Raw genomic sequence first — 17,700 nt, forward strand, 5'->3', positions numbered from 1 at the left:
TGGGAGGCTGAGGCAGGAGAATCGCTTGCACCTGGGAAGCAGAGGTTGCAGTGAGTCAAGATCTGGCCACTGCACTCCAGCCTGGCGACAGAGCGAAACTCTGTCCCAAAAGAAAAAAAAAAAAAGATTCCATTTTACAGATGCGGAAGCTGAGGTTCAGAGAACCTGTGTAGTGTGGAAGTGGTAGAGTCAGGGTTTGAGTTGGCTAGAGGTGTGAGTTTGGGCCTGAGTCCTGCTCCAGTTCCCCAGGTAAGGCGTTGGGATGCGGGAGAGATGGGGTATAGCATGGGAGCTTCTAGCCGGGCTGGGATGATCTGGCTCCTCTTGGGCCTGTGAGAGTCACACTCCCGCCTCCTGCCTTTAGACTCCTGGTGCTTAAGCTTAATTAGCAGGGATTCTATAGAGCTGCACTCCAGAATGGTAGCTACTAGCTATGTATGGACTTTTTTTTTTGAGACGGAATCTTACTCTGTCACCTAGGCTGGAGGGTGGTGGTGCGATCTTGGCTCACTGCAACCTCTGTCTCCTGGGTTCAAGCAATTCTCTGCCTCAGCCTCCCAAGTAGCTGGGATTACAGGCGTCCACCACCACGCCTGGCTAATTTTTGTATTTTTAGTAGAGACAGGGTTTCATCATCTTGGCCAGGCTGTTCTTGAACTCCTGACCTCGTGATTCACCCACTTCAGCCTCCCAAAGTGCTGTGATTACAGGCATGAGCCATCGTGCCCGGCCTCACATATGGCTTTTTAAGTTTTAATTAATTACAATTAAATAAAAGTAAAAAGTCAGTTCTTTAGTTGCACTGGCCATCGTTCAAACGTTTAGTAACCACGTTTCCGTCGTTATGGAAAGGTCTGTGGGCTAGTTCTGCTCTGGTTGCGGCCCCTGTCCTGCACCCACTCACTGTGACTGTGTGCATGTGACTTTCTCCCTGGGCCTCAGTTTTCCCATGTGAGGAATGGGGATAGTAACACAGGCTGGCTCTGAAGATGAACATTAATCCATGCCTGGCGTTTTGTGAGCACTCACTGAGTATTAGCCTTGATGCAGACCCACCGGTTTCTCCTTCTGCCACTGGGCCCTGTCCCGGAGCTCCCAGGGAGGTGGTGGCGATGCAGAGCGACGTGGGTCAGGGACGCCCCATGCAGTCCGACTGGAGGGCTCCCGCGCATGTGTGCACATCAGGGACGGTAAGGGAGGGCTGGCCGGGATGTAGGAGGAGGTGACACAAGATGGGAGGTGGCCCTGTCTCTTGGGAGCAAAGGCAGAGGGAGGTGGAGGCCACTAAGGGCTCGGAGGACAGGGGTCCGGGCTCCTTGGCTGTGTCCCTGCTGTCTCTAGCTGTAGGTATTCACCGAATCTCTCCCATTCTCGGTTTTCTCATCTGCTGCATACGGGTCCTCATGGTTCTCAACTGAGGCCTGTGGCGAGCCCATCAGGCCAGTGCCCAGGGCTTATTCTGAGGACAGCTCCTGGAGAGGAAGGCTGTCTTCCTAAGGACTCCTGCCCCACCCTGGGTGCAAGGGGTTCCACCTGCTGCCCCTCCCCCACTCCCCAGCGCTCCTCAGGCTGAGAGTTCCCCTCTCACTCCAAATAAGAGCCACAGTGCTGACAGTGGCCCCCAAGGCCCTGCCCAGCGGTCCCCAGCTTCCTCTAGCTACATCTCCCAGCCCTCCCCTTCACCAGCTCCTGTGGGTGCCTCAGCCCTGCTCCTCCCCTGCCTGCCTGCCTGCCTGCCTGCCTGCCTGCAGTGTTCCTCCTCAGGTCTTCCCCTGGCGCTCTCACCTGCTTCCGGTTCTGCTCAGACTGCACAGCCTCAGTGCGCCGTTCTGTCACCATCCTGTTTTAAATCGGAAACCCCTGCTCCCTTTCCCTGCACTGAATCTTCCGAGTGCTCCTTTTCTCCATGGCATTTGTCAGCTTTGGCTATCCTAATTTGTTTATATGTTTATTTTTTATTTTGCTGCCTGTTCCATCATCCCCCCGGCTCCCCAATGGCAGGGAGTTCTGTTTTGGTCACTGCTGAATCCCTGGTGACCCGAGCAGTGATGACGCAGGGTTGGTGTGATATTTGTGGAATGAATGAATGCAGGACTTTTTGTTTTACCTTCACTTGGCACAAGTGCTGTGGTTCTGTACACCACTCCTGCCTTGAAATAATGAAAGCTATGGGCCCATCCCTGTGCTGAGTGGAACTGGGGACACAATGGGGGCTAGGACAGACTGTGTCCCTGCCTTGTGGAACTCACAGTCCAGTGGGAGAGGCGACATTACCCACATAGTCATGCAGGTGACAGAGGCAAGTGCTGTGAGGGGAAGGGAAGGCTGAGCTCTGAGGATCGGCTGCTGGTGGGAGGTCAGGGAAGGCCTCCCTGAGGAAGATGGGTGAACAGAGTGCCAGGCAGGGGGTACAGCAGGTGCGAAGGTCCTGGGATGTGAGAGCGGGGAGTCTTCCTGGGGCCAGGAGAAGGGGAGATTGTGTGTTGGAACGAGCAGACGAATGAGGCTGGAGAGCAGGCGGGGCCAAGGCAGATGGCCCCTGGCAGCCTCCGTAGGGGCCTTGGACGTGATCCATGGGCACTGGGGAGAGGTCCTGAGCAGGGGAGGGACAGGGTCAGAACTGCCTGGAGGATCCTGCTGGTCGCAGCGTGGAACTCTCAGGATGTGTGCAGCCCGTGGCCAGGCAGAATAGAATATTTGACATGATTTCTGTGGGTGCTCTAAGGCCCTGGGTGGTGTGAGGGGGAAGGTGTGTTGAGGGGGGTGGTAGGGAGGAGAAGGAATCTGCTCTGTGCTTATTCTTGTCCCTGTTTCTTTTGCAGCCTGCCCACGGCTTCAACCTGCCTCCAGTCCCACCTGCTCCAAGCAGACAGATGGGGCGAGTATGGGGAGTGTGGGGAGCGTGTTTAAAAGAAAAAAGAAAAAAAAAGTCTCTCTTCTTTTTTTGAGGTACCCAGACCTTTTCAGGAAAAAAAAAAAAAAGTCTCTTCCATGCCACCTTCTCACCAAGGAGGTAGAATAGGTAAAAAATTCACCTGTTCAGAAACACACAGTATAGAAAGTGAAGTTTCCCGTGTCTCCACCCATCAGAGGAAATAATGATTTTTTTTTTTTTTTTTTTTTTTTTTTGGGACGGAGTCTTGCTCTGTCCCCCAGGCTGGAGTGTAGTGGCACAGTCTCTGCTTACTCCAACCTCTGCCTCCTGGGTTCAAGCAATTCTCCTGCCTCAGCCTCCTGAGTAGCAGGAATTACAGGCACGCACCACCACGCCCGACTAATTTTTGTATTTTTAGTAGAGACAGAGTTTCACAATATTGGCCAGGCTGGTCTCAACCTCCTGACCTTGTGATTTGCCCGCCTTGGCCTCCCAAAGTGCTGGGATTACAGGCATGAGCCACCGCGCCCGGCCAATGATGATAATATTTGATACGTGTTTAGCAGTTGCCCTTTCTGGCTCTTTTGGGAGGACTTTATGTGGATTAACTCACTGAACCCTCCCAATAGCCTTCGAGGTATGTGTGGTTATTATCTCTGATATGTAGATGAGGAAACAGAGGTGAAGAAAGGGAACGTGACTTGGTGACTTGCCCAGGGTCCCACAGCAGGTGACACAGCCAGGGCTGAAACGCTGGCATTTGGTTCCTGAGGCTGCCTTGACTCCTGTACCCACTCTCCTGCCTCTGTTAGTGTTGGGTATTTCCTTTGGATTTCTTTTTTCTGTGCGTGTGAGATTTAAACACATACCTCCTCATGCCCTGAAGTCTAAGACAGTGTGTCCTCTAAGGTCCATTATTGATCATACAACTGCTTTTCTGAAAAGAATGCGATAGGTGAGTTTTATCCATGGATTGCGAGGTACATGCCAATCTCAGTGACGTCAGCATGTGAAACAATACACATATTGTAGAATTGAGGTGATAGGACATGTGTGTGTGTCTCAGAAAAGGCATCCCACCTGAGTTCTGTTGTGCCACTAGCCTTCGTTAGCGAATGCTGATGGCCTTAGTGTCGGCACAGCGGGGCTGGTTTCTGTGTTTCTGTGCTCAGGATGGCTTGTGTTGCGTGGCCAGACCCTCTTCACGTGCTGGGTGCTGTGCTGAGCACTTCCCTGTGTGAGCCTGTGATGAAAGCCCTGCTGTCTGTCCTTGCAGGGACAGGAGGAAACAGAGGCTTGGGAGGCTAGAAAGTGGGCAAGAGAGGACCCCAGTCCAGGTCTGCCTGACTCTGAAGGCTGTGTGGCACGGTGTCGTGGGGGAGCCGGGCCGCCTATACTTCCTGAGATCAGGTCATAGGACAAGTCATTTCACTTCTGTTCCTCAGTTTCCTCATTATCATAGAAACAGTAGGAATGTCTGCCTCAGAGGGTTGCTGTGAGGGTTATATTGGTATGTGCAAAGCACTCAGATGGGCCTGGCACGTGGTATGGCTATGTGAGCCTTGCTCTTTTTAGTAGTCATGTTATTAACCAATATTATAGCACCGGACCCCTGTTGTGAGCTTTTAGATTGTTGCCAGGTTTCCCTATTTCAGCAGTACATACTTAGGACAGCGGTCCTCAGCTGGTGGTGGTTTTATACCCCAGGAGATATTTGGTGATGACTGAAGACATGTGTGATTGTCATAACCAGGGGGAGGGTGTGCTGTTGGCTTTAGTGATTGGAGACCCAGGATGCTGCCAAACCTCTTGAGGGTGCAGAAGAGTCCCCACATCAGGGATTCTCTCTCCCCAAATGTCACTAATGCTGAGGCTGAGAATTCCCACCTTAGAACCTTTGTGCCCCGGCACTGGCATCTTCTGCAGGAGAAATTCTTCCAAGCACATGGACATTTTCCACTTTATCAATTTTACCGGAATGCCCTCACAAGACGCTGGGACCAGTTTGTAGAGTGGTGAATGACTTGTGGCAGATGAGGGAGCTGGTTCCCTCCTGTCTTGCCCCAGGTGCCTTTCTGCTGAGTTCCCATGAGCAGATGCCGCCTGTTACACCACTAGTTCCTGTTGTCTTTGGCTTTTTTTTTTTTTTTTTTTTTAAGACGGAGTCTGGCTTTGTCACCCAGGCTGAAGTGCAGTGGCACAATCTCAGCTCACTGCAACCTCTACCTCCCAGGCTGAAGTCAGCCTCCCACCTCAGCCTCCCAGGTACCTGAGACTACAGGTGCACACCGCCGTGCCTGACTACTTTTTATATTTTTATTTTTATTTTTTTGGCAGACACAGGGTTTCACCATGTTACTCAGGCTGGTCTCAAACTCCTGGGCTCAGGGGATCCTTTTGCCTTGGCCTCCCAAAGTGCTGGGATTACAGGTGTGAGCCACCATGCCCGACCAGTTTTGTTTTTTTTTTTTAGTTTGTTTCTTTGTTTTTTGAGATGCAGTTTTGCTCTGTCTCCCAGGCTGGAGTGTGGTGATGCAGTCATAGCTCACTGCAGCCTCAACCTCCTGGGTTCAAGCAGTCCTCCTAGCTCAGCCTCCCAAGTAGCTGGGACTACAGTGTGCGCCACCACACCTGGGTAATTTTTGTATTTTTTGTAGAGATAAGGTCTTGCTATGTTACCCAGGCTGGTCTTGAACTCCTGGTCTCAAGAGATACTCTTGCCTCAGCCTTTAAAAGTTCTGGAATTACACACGTGAGCCACCACGTCCAGCTTCCTGTTGTCTTTGAATTTATCTCCTGAGCAAGTCTTCCTCTGAGCATTGTGGAAAGGCACAGATCTGAGTGCAGGCGACAGAGGCTCCTGAGGAGGTCGCTGCCACCTCCCCAGTGAGCCTCCGCAACACCAGGAAGGGAGCCCCACCCACCAGCTCCAGCTCCAAGAGACGCAGATCTCTGCTTCCCCACCTGCCTCCCTAGCCCATCTGTGCTGTCTGGCATCAAAACCAGGTCAGTGAGAGGGGGCGAGAGAAAAAGGACTTAGTAAGTGGCAAGGAAAGGAATTGAGCTTATTTTGAGCCTGTTTCGGGCACAGGGCTTCACTCTGTACACGTTCATTCCACAGATACTTATTAAGTACCCACTCTGTGCCCAGCACCATACAAAGCTCTGGGGATCCAACTGTGACCAAGGCAGCCAAGGGTCCTGCCTTCGCTGTGCTGACGTTCCAGTGCGGGTGGTGGGCAGTTAGCGTAAACAAACACATACGGTAACATCGGTGGTGATAGGTGCTTGGGGAAAATGAAGGGTAAGGGTAAGGGGAGGTAGGGTGGGCGTGCTTTGCCTAGGGAGGTTAGGAAGGCTTCTCAAGAAAGGGATGTGAGCAGAGGCTGAAGAGAGTGGGGCGGGGCCCGAGTTTCCACCTGAGGGTGCAGTGTGTACAAGGCCCTGAGGTGGACTGTCCTGGTGTGTCCTGGCAGCTGAGGGAGCCAGGCACTGCTGAAGTGAAGTGCCTTCAGAGAAGCAAAGGGGGATAGTGCAGGCTGCGTAGGGTCCTGGGGCTGCTTTTACGCTGCACGGCGGTGGGTTCGAGCGGAGGAGGGGTGGGAGCTGACTCAAGTGGTCACAGGGCTCCAGACTGCAGGAGGCGCGTGGGCAGAGTGCTGTCTGACTTCTTTCATTCTGTAATGTTCTCTCACCCCTTCTCTGCTGTATTTAGCAACAGTTCAGTCCTTTTCGTTGCTGAGTAGTGTTCTACTGTGGATCTACGTGTTTGTTTATCCATTCTCTGGTGGGTAGACTCCCAGTCTGTTAACCAGTTTGGGGTTACTGTGAGTATTGCCACTGTCAGCATTCTAGTACAAGTCTTTTGTACGTACACTAATTTCTTTGAGAGGAATTGCTAGGTCATGGGGTAGGCATATATTGAGCTTTAATTTTGACTGTTTAACAGTTTTCCACAGTGGTTGAACCATTTTGCAACTCCCACCAATAGTGAGTAAGGGTTCTGGTTCCTCTGCATCCTTGCCAGCACCTGGCCTTGTCAGTTTTTAAAATTCGAGCCATCCCAAGTAGGTGGTTGTAATTTGCATTTCCCTGTAATTAATGAGATTACGTGTGTTTCTTGGTTGTGTGGGTGTCCTCTCCTGTGAGGTGCTCTTGCTCTTTTTACCTTGCCTCCCAGGTGGCTTGCCTTTAGTCAGCAGCTGCAGCTCTGGCCCAGGCCCTCAGAAGACTGATGCCCAGGCACCTTAGGAAGTAGTGAGTGGGGTGGGGCCGTGCAGGGACTCCCCTCGGCAGGGCGTGCTGCGGGGGTTCCACAGGCAAGTCTCTGTCCCCCCGCCTGGTGTCCTCCGTCGGCAGCCCCCCAGTGAGCAGGCCATCTTCTTGGCTGCAGTGGCTGGTATTTCATCACCACAGGACTGCGTCACGAACACCTCAGATGAGGCGCCACCCTCAGTAGGAGGACAGGGAACGATCCAGGCGGGACGCAGGGGATCTTCAACTCCTCCGCCTGCTCTCCCTCCAGCTGTGCTGATTCCTTAGTTGCTGAGATGAGATTGTAAAAAGCAACTCTGTTGATCCCAGCAGCGGCCAGGGCCTCCACTGCTTCTCGGCTGGGAGACCCAAGGTAAACAGCTTCCCTTCTCTGAGCTTCTGTCCTCACCTGGGCATGGTCACCGACTGTCTGATGGGGTGTTGGGAACATTCAGGAGTGACTCCATGGGAGCACCGGCACCCTGCCCAAGGCCACCCAGCTGGCGGTGGCTCTCGGACTCTGGAACCCTGACCACTCTTGTTCACACCTGTCTGCCTTTGCTTCTGTCTGGAGTAACGGCAGCCGTGCGTTTGGCTGTTCACTGGGCACCACGCAGTAGGCCGAGTCCTGGGCCCACAGTGGGTGCTTTAGTGCTGCCAGTAGCCGCAGTGCTGCTGCATCACGGGGGCCCTAAGAGTCAATGTCCCTGGGCTGCTGTGGGCCAGCGAGCGGGGAGATGGGACTTGGAGCCCCGGTTCTATTCCCTCCACATCAGCCCTTCCTTTGGACTCTGAGTTCTCCCTCCCAGCGATGTGGGAAGTATTTTGAACTGAGCTTGCATCAGGGAAGGCGTGGTGTAGGTCCGTGTAGGGGATGGGCTTCTCTCAGTCCCAGCCATAGCCCAGAAGGCCCTTGGTGTTCTCCCCTGTCCGCCTCTCCCTGACTTTCCGCTCACCAGGCCCCCTCCTGCCTCAGGTCCTTGAATTTTGTGTTCCCCTGCTGAAATGCATTTCCTCATGTGTCTACACAGCTCACTCCCTCAGTTAACTCGGGCGTCTGCTCTCAAGTCCCCCACACCAAGCTAACATCCTCTTCTTCCCACTCTCCAGCCTCCCCATCACCTGATGATTTGTGTCTCTGTGTATTTTTCTGCCCCTCCCACCATACTGTGAGCCTCAGGAAGGCAGGGCTGTGTCTCAGTGACATTCTATTGCTGGTACCATCTGGAGCCTAGGATGCCCCCCAGAAAAGATTGGTGTGGTGAAGAGAGTCTGGTAGTGTGTCCCTGGCTGTGTCTGTTCCCGGGGTGGGGATCCGTTGTGGGCATTTGGCCTCTTTCTTCCTTTGCTCATTAGATATCAGATGCTTTGCTGGTCCACTGCCTTAGCGTTTATGGGTGTTGGGAGGGTTGCTTCGAGGGTGCACAAAGCGCACACAGTGCAGCCTCTGAGGTGGGGAAGCCTTCCTGGAGGAGGCACTGGTTTAGCTGAGACCTCAAGGAAGAGGGAGAAGAATGCCCAGAAGGAGGCCCTGTCCCTGATGGAGGCCAGAGGGAAGTGCTTGAGTGACAGAAGCGTAACACGGAGAGTGGGGTGGGGCGGAGAGGTTGGAGAGGTCAATGTCATGGTCCTTAGCCTTTCCCGAGGGCTTTCTAGGTGCACGTCTCAGCTCATGCACCTGGAACGCAGGGCAGCAGAGGCCAGGTCCTGAAGGGTCTTGGATCCTCAGCTGAGGAGTTTGGCTGTTTTCCTCGTAACACCAGGGAGCCACAAAGGGTTTTGAGCAGGAGAAAGACAGGTTCAGCGTTGAGGATCCCTCTAGCTGCTGAATGTGGGGTGAGTGGGAAGGGAGCAAGAGTGGAGCGTAGGAACTCGGGGAAGAGGTGGGGGCAGACCCGACTAGAGCCAGGCTGCCGGCAGGATGGGGAGAGGTGGTCATGTTAGAGGTTGACGCACAGAACAGTGAGAGGTATAGAAATACATACATATTTATGTTTTTTGAAACAGGGTCTCATTCTGTCACCCAGGCTGGAGTGCAGTGGTTCGATCAAGGCTCACTGCAGCTTTGACCTCCCAGGCTCAAGTGATCCTCCTGCCTCAGCATCTCGAGTAGCTGACATTTCAGGTGCACACCGCCATGCCTGGCTAATTTTTTAATTTTTGATTTTTTTGTAGAAAAAATTACATGGTGAGACAGGTTCTCACTATGTTGCCCAGGCAGATCTCAAACTCCTGGGCTCAAGGGATTCTCCTGCCTTCCTCCCAAAGTGTTGGGATTATAGGCGTGAGCCACTGTGCCCAGCTGAGATGTGGGGATGTTGAGGATGGAGAGTCTGGCAGTCCTGTGTGTTGGGGTTGTGGGGTGCCGGGCATGTTGCTGGCGAGGGAAGCCCCTTATTGCTGCTCCCAGCCTCACATCATTGCCTTTGCAGCTTGGAGCCCAGAATGTGATTTCTCACTCTCCTGTTTACTTCCCTGTCATTGTCCATCTTGTCTTTCCTCCCGCTTCCTCCCACTTACCTCCCTTCCTTCTGCCTGGGGCCTGGGCAGCCTGCCACTGTCACATGCCAGGCAGTAGTGTGTCCGGCCCACCAGCTCCCCTGGGGCACGAGAGAAAGCTGATGCCCACGGTGTCCCTAGAGCCAGCTGCCACTTCTCTGGGGGCCACCGTAGCTCCCGACCTGCTGTCCGCAAATAACCCCAGGCTGGGAAAGGCAAAGGCGCCTTGGTCTCTGTGGACCCTGGCCAGGCCCCAGGCTCCAGGTAGGGGCCCAGCTGGCGCTGCCTTGCGCCCTCCTCCCCTCTGCTCCGGTAACCTGAGACGAAGCAGTGGCCTCGGCGTCCCTCAGTCTGTCGGTTGCTGGTCCCTGAGGACAGAAGTGGAGGTCTTGGGGTAGGGACCAGGGCCTTGGTCAAGCCCCCGGGACTGGCTTCTAGGCCCCAGACCGTGCATACGCAGTAGGTTGCTTTCTTGTTCAAGATCTTGGGCCGTCTGAGACCTGTCTTTACTCTATCATCTGACCGGGAGAGGGAGGCCGCTGAGGCTTGGGGAGTGGCGTGGGATGGCATAGGGGGACGGGAGTGTACTTAGTTTGTTGAAGGTGGCAGGTTGTTGGCTTCCTGGTTTGGAAAGAAGGGAGGGGGAGGAGAGAGAGAAAAGAGTGCGTGTGTGTGTGTGTGTGTGTGTGTGTGTGTGTATGTAAGATGGGACAGGCAGATGCTGGTGGTTCTGTGTGCGCGTGTGTGCACGTGTGTGTGCACACGTGTGTGTGTGTGTGTGTGTAAGATGGTGAGGGGACAGGCAGATGCTGGTGGCTTTGCGCACTCCCTCAGGTGCCCTGGGCTGTCTGATTCATACTGGGTTACCTCAGTGTTGGGCCATAGGAGTGACACGGGGGACAGGGCACGGCTACCTCGATGCTCGCTCAGTCAGGAGTGACTGTGGGTGGAGGGGCCACCTCCCCCCAGCATGAGTGTCCTGAGTTCGGGGTCTGGCCTGCGCTTAGGCCAGGGAGCTCTGCTTCCCCAGATTGGGGTCTCTGGGGACATGGCCACATCTCTCTCCTCAGAATGGATCCCTGAGAGCAGGGCTCCACGCCACCCTTGCTGGCCTTACCCTTTGCCGAGTGGGCAGAGCAGCCAGAGGGCCTCAGAGCTTGGTGTCCTCAGGGAAGGGGCTGGTGTGGAATCCCCTCCCACCCTGACCAGCTCCTCTCTTGTCTTGCAGACTGTGCCCTGTCCACGGCGCCTCCTGCATGTCCTGCTGCCCTGAGCTGTCCCGAGCTAGGTGACAGCGTGCCACGCTGCCACCATGAACGAGGTGTCTGTCATCAAAGAAGGCTGGCTCCACAAGCGCGGTAAGAGGCCGCTTTTGCCTGCCAGATTGCTTCCTTCTCCCACGCTGGCTCCTCGTGGAAGCTGTGCCCCGAGAGGCAGAGGCAGAGGGTCTTACCAGCCTGAGGAGCCAGCATTCCGCAGCCCCAGACCCACAGCTGCTTATGCCCCTGTTTCATGGACTCCTTCAGCGGTCACCTGGGCAGGAGAGTGGGGATCTACCTGTGCATGAGTGAGCTCATTCATAGCCCCATTTTATAGATGAAGAAACTGAGGGCCAGAGAGGGGAAGTCACATCACTGAAGTAACACAGTGAGGCAGTATTCAGCATTCATTCAGTTAGCGAGTATTCATTGACTGTGTGCTGTGCCAGGTAGCCCTGGGCTCCAGGACACAGTGGTCCTCTGATGGAGCTTATGTTCCAGTGGGGGTGAGGCAGACAGTAAATAAGTAGACATGGAATGTTGAGGTGGCGAGTGCTGGGGTGAAAAGTGGGAACTGTGAGTGAGGGCAGTGGGCTGGGGGCGGGGGGGCATGGAGAGGCTGCCCTGAGGAAAGGGCAGTGATCAGAGGCCTGGAGCCTGGAGGAGGTGAGGCACTGGCTGGGCAAGGGTGTCCCAGGGAGAGGGACAGCAAGGACGGAGGCTCCCAGGTGGGGATGTGCCTGCTGTTTTCTGGTAACAGCGTGGCTGGAGCAGTGTGAGCGAGGGCGAGCTGGGGGAGGCAAGCAGGGGAGCAACGCAGGGTCCAGCCATGTCGCGCCTGCAGGCCGTGGAAAAGGACCTTGGCTTTGGCACTCCAGACAAGAGCACCCCTGTGATGTCGTGAGCCGATGCATGATCTAATCCATTTGTACTAGTGGGAAGCTGAGGTCCCCTTTTAGTGAAGTTAGGACAGGAAAGAGACCCTTTTTGACCCCAGGGCTGTTTGTCCCCAAGTGGCTGCCAAGCAAGACTGGGAGGCAGATGGGGAGAAGTGCCACGTGCTGAGAGACGACTTTGTCCCGGGCCAGCTTCCATGGGCCTCCCCCTGGGAGGAAGGGCCCCAGGTGTGGGGGTGGCTGCCCTGTGAGCACTTGCATTCATTCAGCAAACACGAGCTGAGCAGCGCCTGTGGGCCAGGCACCGTTCTAGGTTCCGGGGTCCAGCAGTGAGCCAAACAGGCAAACAGCCCATCCTCGTGTTGGTATCTTGGGTGCTGATGGGGAGGCAGACAGCTCACAGGCAGACAAGCGTGTCACACGGTGGCGCGAGCCATGGAGGAAAAACAAGCGACGTGAGGATGGGAGGGCCTGAGGCAGACAGGGTGGCCAGAGGGGGCTTCGCTGAGAAGGGGGCATCTGAATAAAGGCCTGAAGGAAGTCGGGGAGTGAGCCTCACAGTTATGCCAGAGGTGACAGCCAGTGAGTCCTGGGTAAGTGATCTTGTTCAGAGAGGAGCAGGAGGCTGACGGCGCTGGCGCCACGGGCATCGGGAAGAGCCGTGCATCCTGCACTGTACCAGCCTGCAGACAGGGAGCAGCGATGAGGGATGGAGGCCCCTCCCTGGGAGCAGTCTCCGCACCTGACTGAGCAGAGGAGATTGGTCTCCTGCTGCTCTTTCTGGACAGAGATGGCTTTCAAGGTCCGTTGGCCTAGTCCCCCAGCCTGAGCCTGGAGTTTGAGGTTGTCGATGGAGCTTCCTGAGCCTCGGCAGCTATCAAGGTTCTAACCTTGGTTCGCTGCTTCCTCTTGGTGTAACTGTGGGCAAGCCATGTCACCTCACTGAGCCTTGGTTTCACATCCGTAAAGTGGGTTAACGAGCCAGACCTCTGATGTCATCAGCTCTATGAGGGTAGGCATTTTCATGGGGCTTCTTCACAGTGGTATCCCCAGCACATCTAAAAATGGTGGGCATATAGTAGGCACTCAGTAAATGGTTGAATGAATGTTTGGCATGGTGAGTGGGTGGTATGCTAGTACACAGGGTCATGGGCTCCTGTCCCGTGGCCTGCACGTGCAGAGGCTGTGGCTCACTAGGCTGGACTGTGAGAGCCTTGGGATGGGTGCGGAACTGTCGGAGGGGCAGGGGTTACTGATGGCATTACATGAGTCTTGGCCTCTTTGGGTCTTGAGTGTCCCCATTCATGTTACAAGGGGCCAGATGACCCAGCCACAGGCCTGCTCTGTCATCTGGGATGGCCTAACTCTGACACACCTGTCTCAGGTTTGTACCCTACACACACGCATGTGCACACCTGCACTCTTTGGCCTTTTCAGTGCCCGTCTTTCTGAGTAGCAGCTGGCAGAGGTGGGCAAGGTGAGGTGGGCCCTGGGGTGCCCGGCCTTGGGGTGATATATTCTATTCACTTTTTGAAGAAGGAGCTGCACCATTTTATATTCCCACCAGCAGTCCATGAGGGATCCTTGCCAACACTTGTTTTTTTTCATTACAGCCATCCTTGGGCATGTAAAGTTGTACCTCATTTTGTGTGTGTGTGTGTGTGTGTGTGTGTGTGTGTGTGTGTTTTCTTTTTTCGAGACAGAGTCTTGCTCTGTCTTCCAGGCTGGAGTGCAGTGGCGCGATCTCAGCTCCCTGTAACCTCCGCCTCCTGGGTTCAAACAATTCTCAGGCCGCAGCCTCCCAAGCACTGGGACTATAGGTGTGCACCATCATGCCCGGCTAACTTTTGTATTTTCAGTAGAGATGGGATTTGACCGTGTTGACCAGGCTGGTCGTGAACTGTTGGCCTCAAGTGATCTGCCTGCCTCGACCTCCCTAAGTGCTGGGATTACAGGTGTAAGCCACCGCGCCTGGCCTTCATTGTGATTTTGATTTATGTTTGCCGGATGACTAATGATGCTGAACATCTTTTCATCTCTCTGTTGACCATTTGTGTATCTTTGGAGGAATGTCTATTTGAGTCCTTTGCTCGTTTTAAAATCAGGCTGTTTATCTTTTTGTTGTTGGCATTGTAAGAGTTCTTTATGTATTCTGGCTAATAGACCCTTATTAGATTTTCCAGGTATTTCCACCCCTTCTGTAGGATATCTTTTTACTTTCCTGACAGTGTCCTTTCATGCACAAAGGTTTTTAATTTTGATGAGTTCACTTTAAGTTTTTCTTTTGTTGCTTGTGCATTTGGTGTCGTCTAAGAATTCATTGCCAAATTTTAAAGTAATGAGATTTACTCATATGTATTCTTAGACGTTTTTTGTAGTTTTAGCTCTTAGATTCAGGTCAATTCGTTTTGAGTTTATTTTTGTGTATGGTTTGTAGTAGGGGTCCAACTCCATTCTTCTGAATGTGGATATCCAGTTGCTTCAGTTTCTTCATCTGCAGAATAGGGATAAGATTGTGAGGATAGGCTACTCTGGGCACATTGCCTATGGGTCACTGTTCCCTGCTCCGCAAGGAACAGTATTTAAATTAACAAAAAATATTGTAAGGATATTTTTTCTTCTAGGTTTCTTTTCTTTCGTTTTGAAAAAATATAGTCTCTTTGTTGAAGAAACTATTCTTTTCCATTGAATGATCTTGGCACCTGTGTTGAAAATCAATTGAGTATAGATATTTGGCTTTATTTTTTGGCTCTGAATTCTCTTCCATTGGTCTGTATGGCTGTCCTTATACTGCACTGTTTTGATTACTGTAGCTTTGTATAGTAAATTTGAAATTGGAAAGTATTTATTCTTCTTTTTCAGTATTATTTTGGCTCTTGGAGGCCTTTTGAAATTCCATGTGAATGTGAGGATTGACTTTTCTATTTCTGAAAAAAGAAAAAGCCTGTTGGAATTTTGATAGGGTTGGCATTGAATCTGTATATTTCTTTGGGTAGTATTGCCATCTTAACAATATTGTCTTCTCATCCATGAACATAGGATATCTTTACATTTATGTAGATCTCTAATTTCTTTTTCTTTTTTTTTTTTTTTTTTTTAGACGAAGTCTTGCTCTGTGCCCCAGGCTGGAGTGCAGTGGCCAGATCTCAGCTCACAGCAAGCTCCGCCTCCCGGGTTCACACCATTCTCCTGCCTCAGCCTCCCGAGTAGCTGGGACTGTAGGCACCCGCCACCTCGCCCGGCTAGTTTTTTGTGTTTTTTAGTAGAGACGGGGTTTCACCGTGTTAGCCAGGATGGTCTCGATCTCCTGACCTCGTGATCCACCCGTCTCGGTCTAATTTCTTTAAACAGTGCTTTTTAGTATACAAGCCCTTCACCACCTTGGTTAAGTATTTTTTTGGAGGCTTTTGTAAATTATTATTATTATTTTTTAAGAGCTAGGGTCTTGCTCTGTCACCAGGTTGGACTGCAGTGGCACCATCATGGCTTGAGTTTCTTAGGCTCAGGTGATTCTCCCATTTCAGCCTCCTGAGTAGCTGGGACTTCAGGCACACGCCACCACTCCTGGCTAATTAAAAAAAAATTTTTGTGGAGACTGGATCTCACTGTGTTGCCCAGGCTGGTCTCAAACTCCAGACTTAAGCCTGCCTCAGCCTCCTAAAGTACTAGGATTTTACAGGTGGGAGCCACTGTGCTGGCCTTTAATAGCAATGTTGAGGTAAAATTGATGCACTACATTATTCATCTATTTAAAGTATATACAGTTCAGTGGCTTTTAGTGTATTCAGAGTTGTGCATCCGTCACCATAGTCAGTTTGCTTTTGTTTTTGTTTTTGTTTTTTTTGAGACGGAGTTTCACTCTTGTTGCCCAGGCTGGAGTGCAATGGTGCGATCTCGGCTCACTGCAACCTCCGCCTCCCGGGTTCAAGGAGTCTCTGCCTCAGACTCACAAGTAGCTGGGATTACAGGCGTGCACCACCATGCCTAGCTAATTTTGTATTTTTAGTAGAGACGGGGTTTCTCCATGTTTGTCAGGCTGTTCTTGAACTCCCGACCTCAGGTGATCCACCTGCCTTGGCCTCCCAAAGTACTGGGATTACAGGCGTGAGCCACCACGCCAGGCCCTACTTTTCATCTCTATAGGTTTGCCTATTCTTGACATTTTGTATAAATGGAATCATAATGATATGTGGTCCCTTTGTGACTGGCTTTTTTCACTTAGCATGAGTTATGGTTCTTCCACGTGGCAGCACGTCTCAGTACTTCATTTCTTTTTATGACAGAATGGTTTTCCATTGTATGGATCTGCCACATTTTGTTTATCCATTCGTTGTTGTGGATATTAGGGTTGTTGCCACTTGATGGCTTTTATGAATAACGCTGTTGTGGACATTTGTGTGTAAGGTTTTGTGTTTCACCATCTCCTTTTAATCCTTAGCTAAGGAGTGGGTTCGTGTGTGTGTGTGTGTGTGTGTGTGTGTGTAGGGTGCTTGGATATTCGTGGTGAAGAACAGTTGGAAGGAGTCAAGGGGTGCTGGGAGGGTGTGGCAGCAGTGCCACCCCCCTGGCACAGAGGTGTTTTGGCATTTGATCTACCTGCACAGCTTTATTGGTGAGTCCCAGTCTGTGGGATTTGGCCTTACAGGGCCACGGGGCAAGTGTGTTTGGAAGCCTGGGCCTCCCCTGGGACTAGGCCAGGAGCTGGCATAGACAGCTTGCTCCTGCAACTGCCAGGAGGCAACTGGTGCCCCAGGGCACTGCCTTTGGCACCTTCCTGCCAGGCATGACCTGTGGATCACCCGGGCTCAGCCCAGCGCCCCAGCCTGCGTCAGCAGGGGCCACCTGGAGGGCTCCTCCGGGAGAGGCATTCTCATGTGTCCCCCGCACCCCCCCGCCCCGTGGTACCCCTTGTGAGTCACCATCACACCGGGCCTCCTGCCACCCACCTGGGACATCGCTCAACCTTGTCCTAACCTCTCTCCCTCCCCTTCTGCCTCATTTCAGGTGAATACATCAAGACCTGGAGGCCACGGTACTTCCTGCTGAAGAGCGACGGCTCCTTCATTGGGTACAAGGAGAGGCCCGAGGCCCCTGATCAGACCCTTCCCCCCTTAAACAACTTCTCTGTAGCAGGTGTGTCTTGGGATGAGTGAGTGGGTCAGTGTTCTGGTGCTCACAGAATGGCTGGCAGGTCTTAGGGGCTCGTGGGACTTGGTCATTGAGCCTTGGGCCTCTCCTGGGCCTGCCTGCCCTTGGATCCATTTTCGCCCTTCCCGTGCTCTCCCTCCTTGTTAGCTGGCCAGGTGGGGCTGTCCTGTGGGGAGATGCAGAGTGGGAGGGAGGGAGAAGCCAGGGCACTTGCCCACACCCAGCCCCATGTGTCGCCTCCTTATGGTGCCAGCTTCTGTCGGCCAGGCCTTGGGGTCCCCAGCTGGTGGCAGGTGCCTCCCATCCTGCGCTTTGGTAACAGCCTCCATCTTCTGTCCCTCGGACGTAGAGGGGTCTCAGCTTCCCACTCAGCCGGTCACAGGGCTGGCCTCGCAACATCTGTCCCTCCGTGATACCCAAAGGGATGCCTTCCAACCAGACCCTGGCAGTGAAGTTTCACAAGCCCCAAGCCCTTGACTGAGCCTTGGAGAATACAGTCCTATCGACACCCCTGCCCCTTTCCTCCTCCTTCCTTCCTTGCTGACCTGATGGGTCACCATGTCCTGTTGTTCTGCCTGCTAAGAACATTACAGAGGCACCCCCATCTCCACCGCCAGGGCCTTAGCTCAGACCACCGTCCTCTCCTGCCATGCTCTGGAACCCAGCATCCGTCCCATGCTGCTCTGCGTGAAGCCTTTTCCTGGTTGCTCTCCACGTGTGCTGGTGACCCTGACACATCTGTTCCCAGCCTCAGTGTCTCGCTAGAACT

At 53.1% G+C, this 17,700-nt stretch overlaps 1 protein-coding gene across 1 annotated transcript in view; it reads left to right on the forward strand.

Annotated features, from left to right (window-relative positions):
* The window catches only part of AKT2 (v-akt murine thymoma viral oncogene homolog 2), a 43,837-nt gene that overhangs the window by 3,703 nt on the left and 22,434 nt on the right, over nt 1-17,700 (forward strand). Inside the window, exons 2-3 of the mRNA XM_011983902.1 lie at nt 10,857-10,986; nt 16,788-16,916. Coding sequence (XP_011839292.1) covers nt 10,941-10,986; nt 16,788-16,916 — 175 coding nt within the window. The 5' untranslated portion in view covers nt 10,857-10,940. The remainder of the gene's footprint in view (nt 1-10,856; nt 10,987-16,787; nt 16,917-17,700) is intronic.

This window comes from Mandrillus leucophaeus, unplaced genomic scaffold, assembly GCF_000951045.1.
Source record: "Mandrillus leucophaeus isolate KB7577 unplaced genomic scaffold, Mleu.le_1.0 Scaffold106, whole genome shotgun sequence".
In the NCBI taxonomy this organism is placed as follows: domain Eukaryota; kingdom Metazoa; phylum Chordata; class Mammalia; order Primates; family Cercopithecidae; genus Mandrillus; species Mandrillus leucophaeus.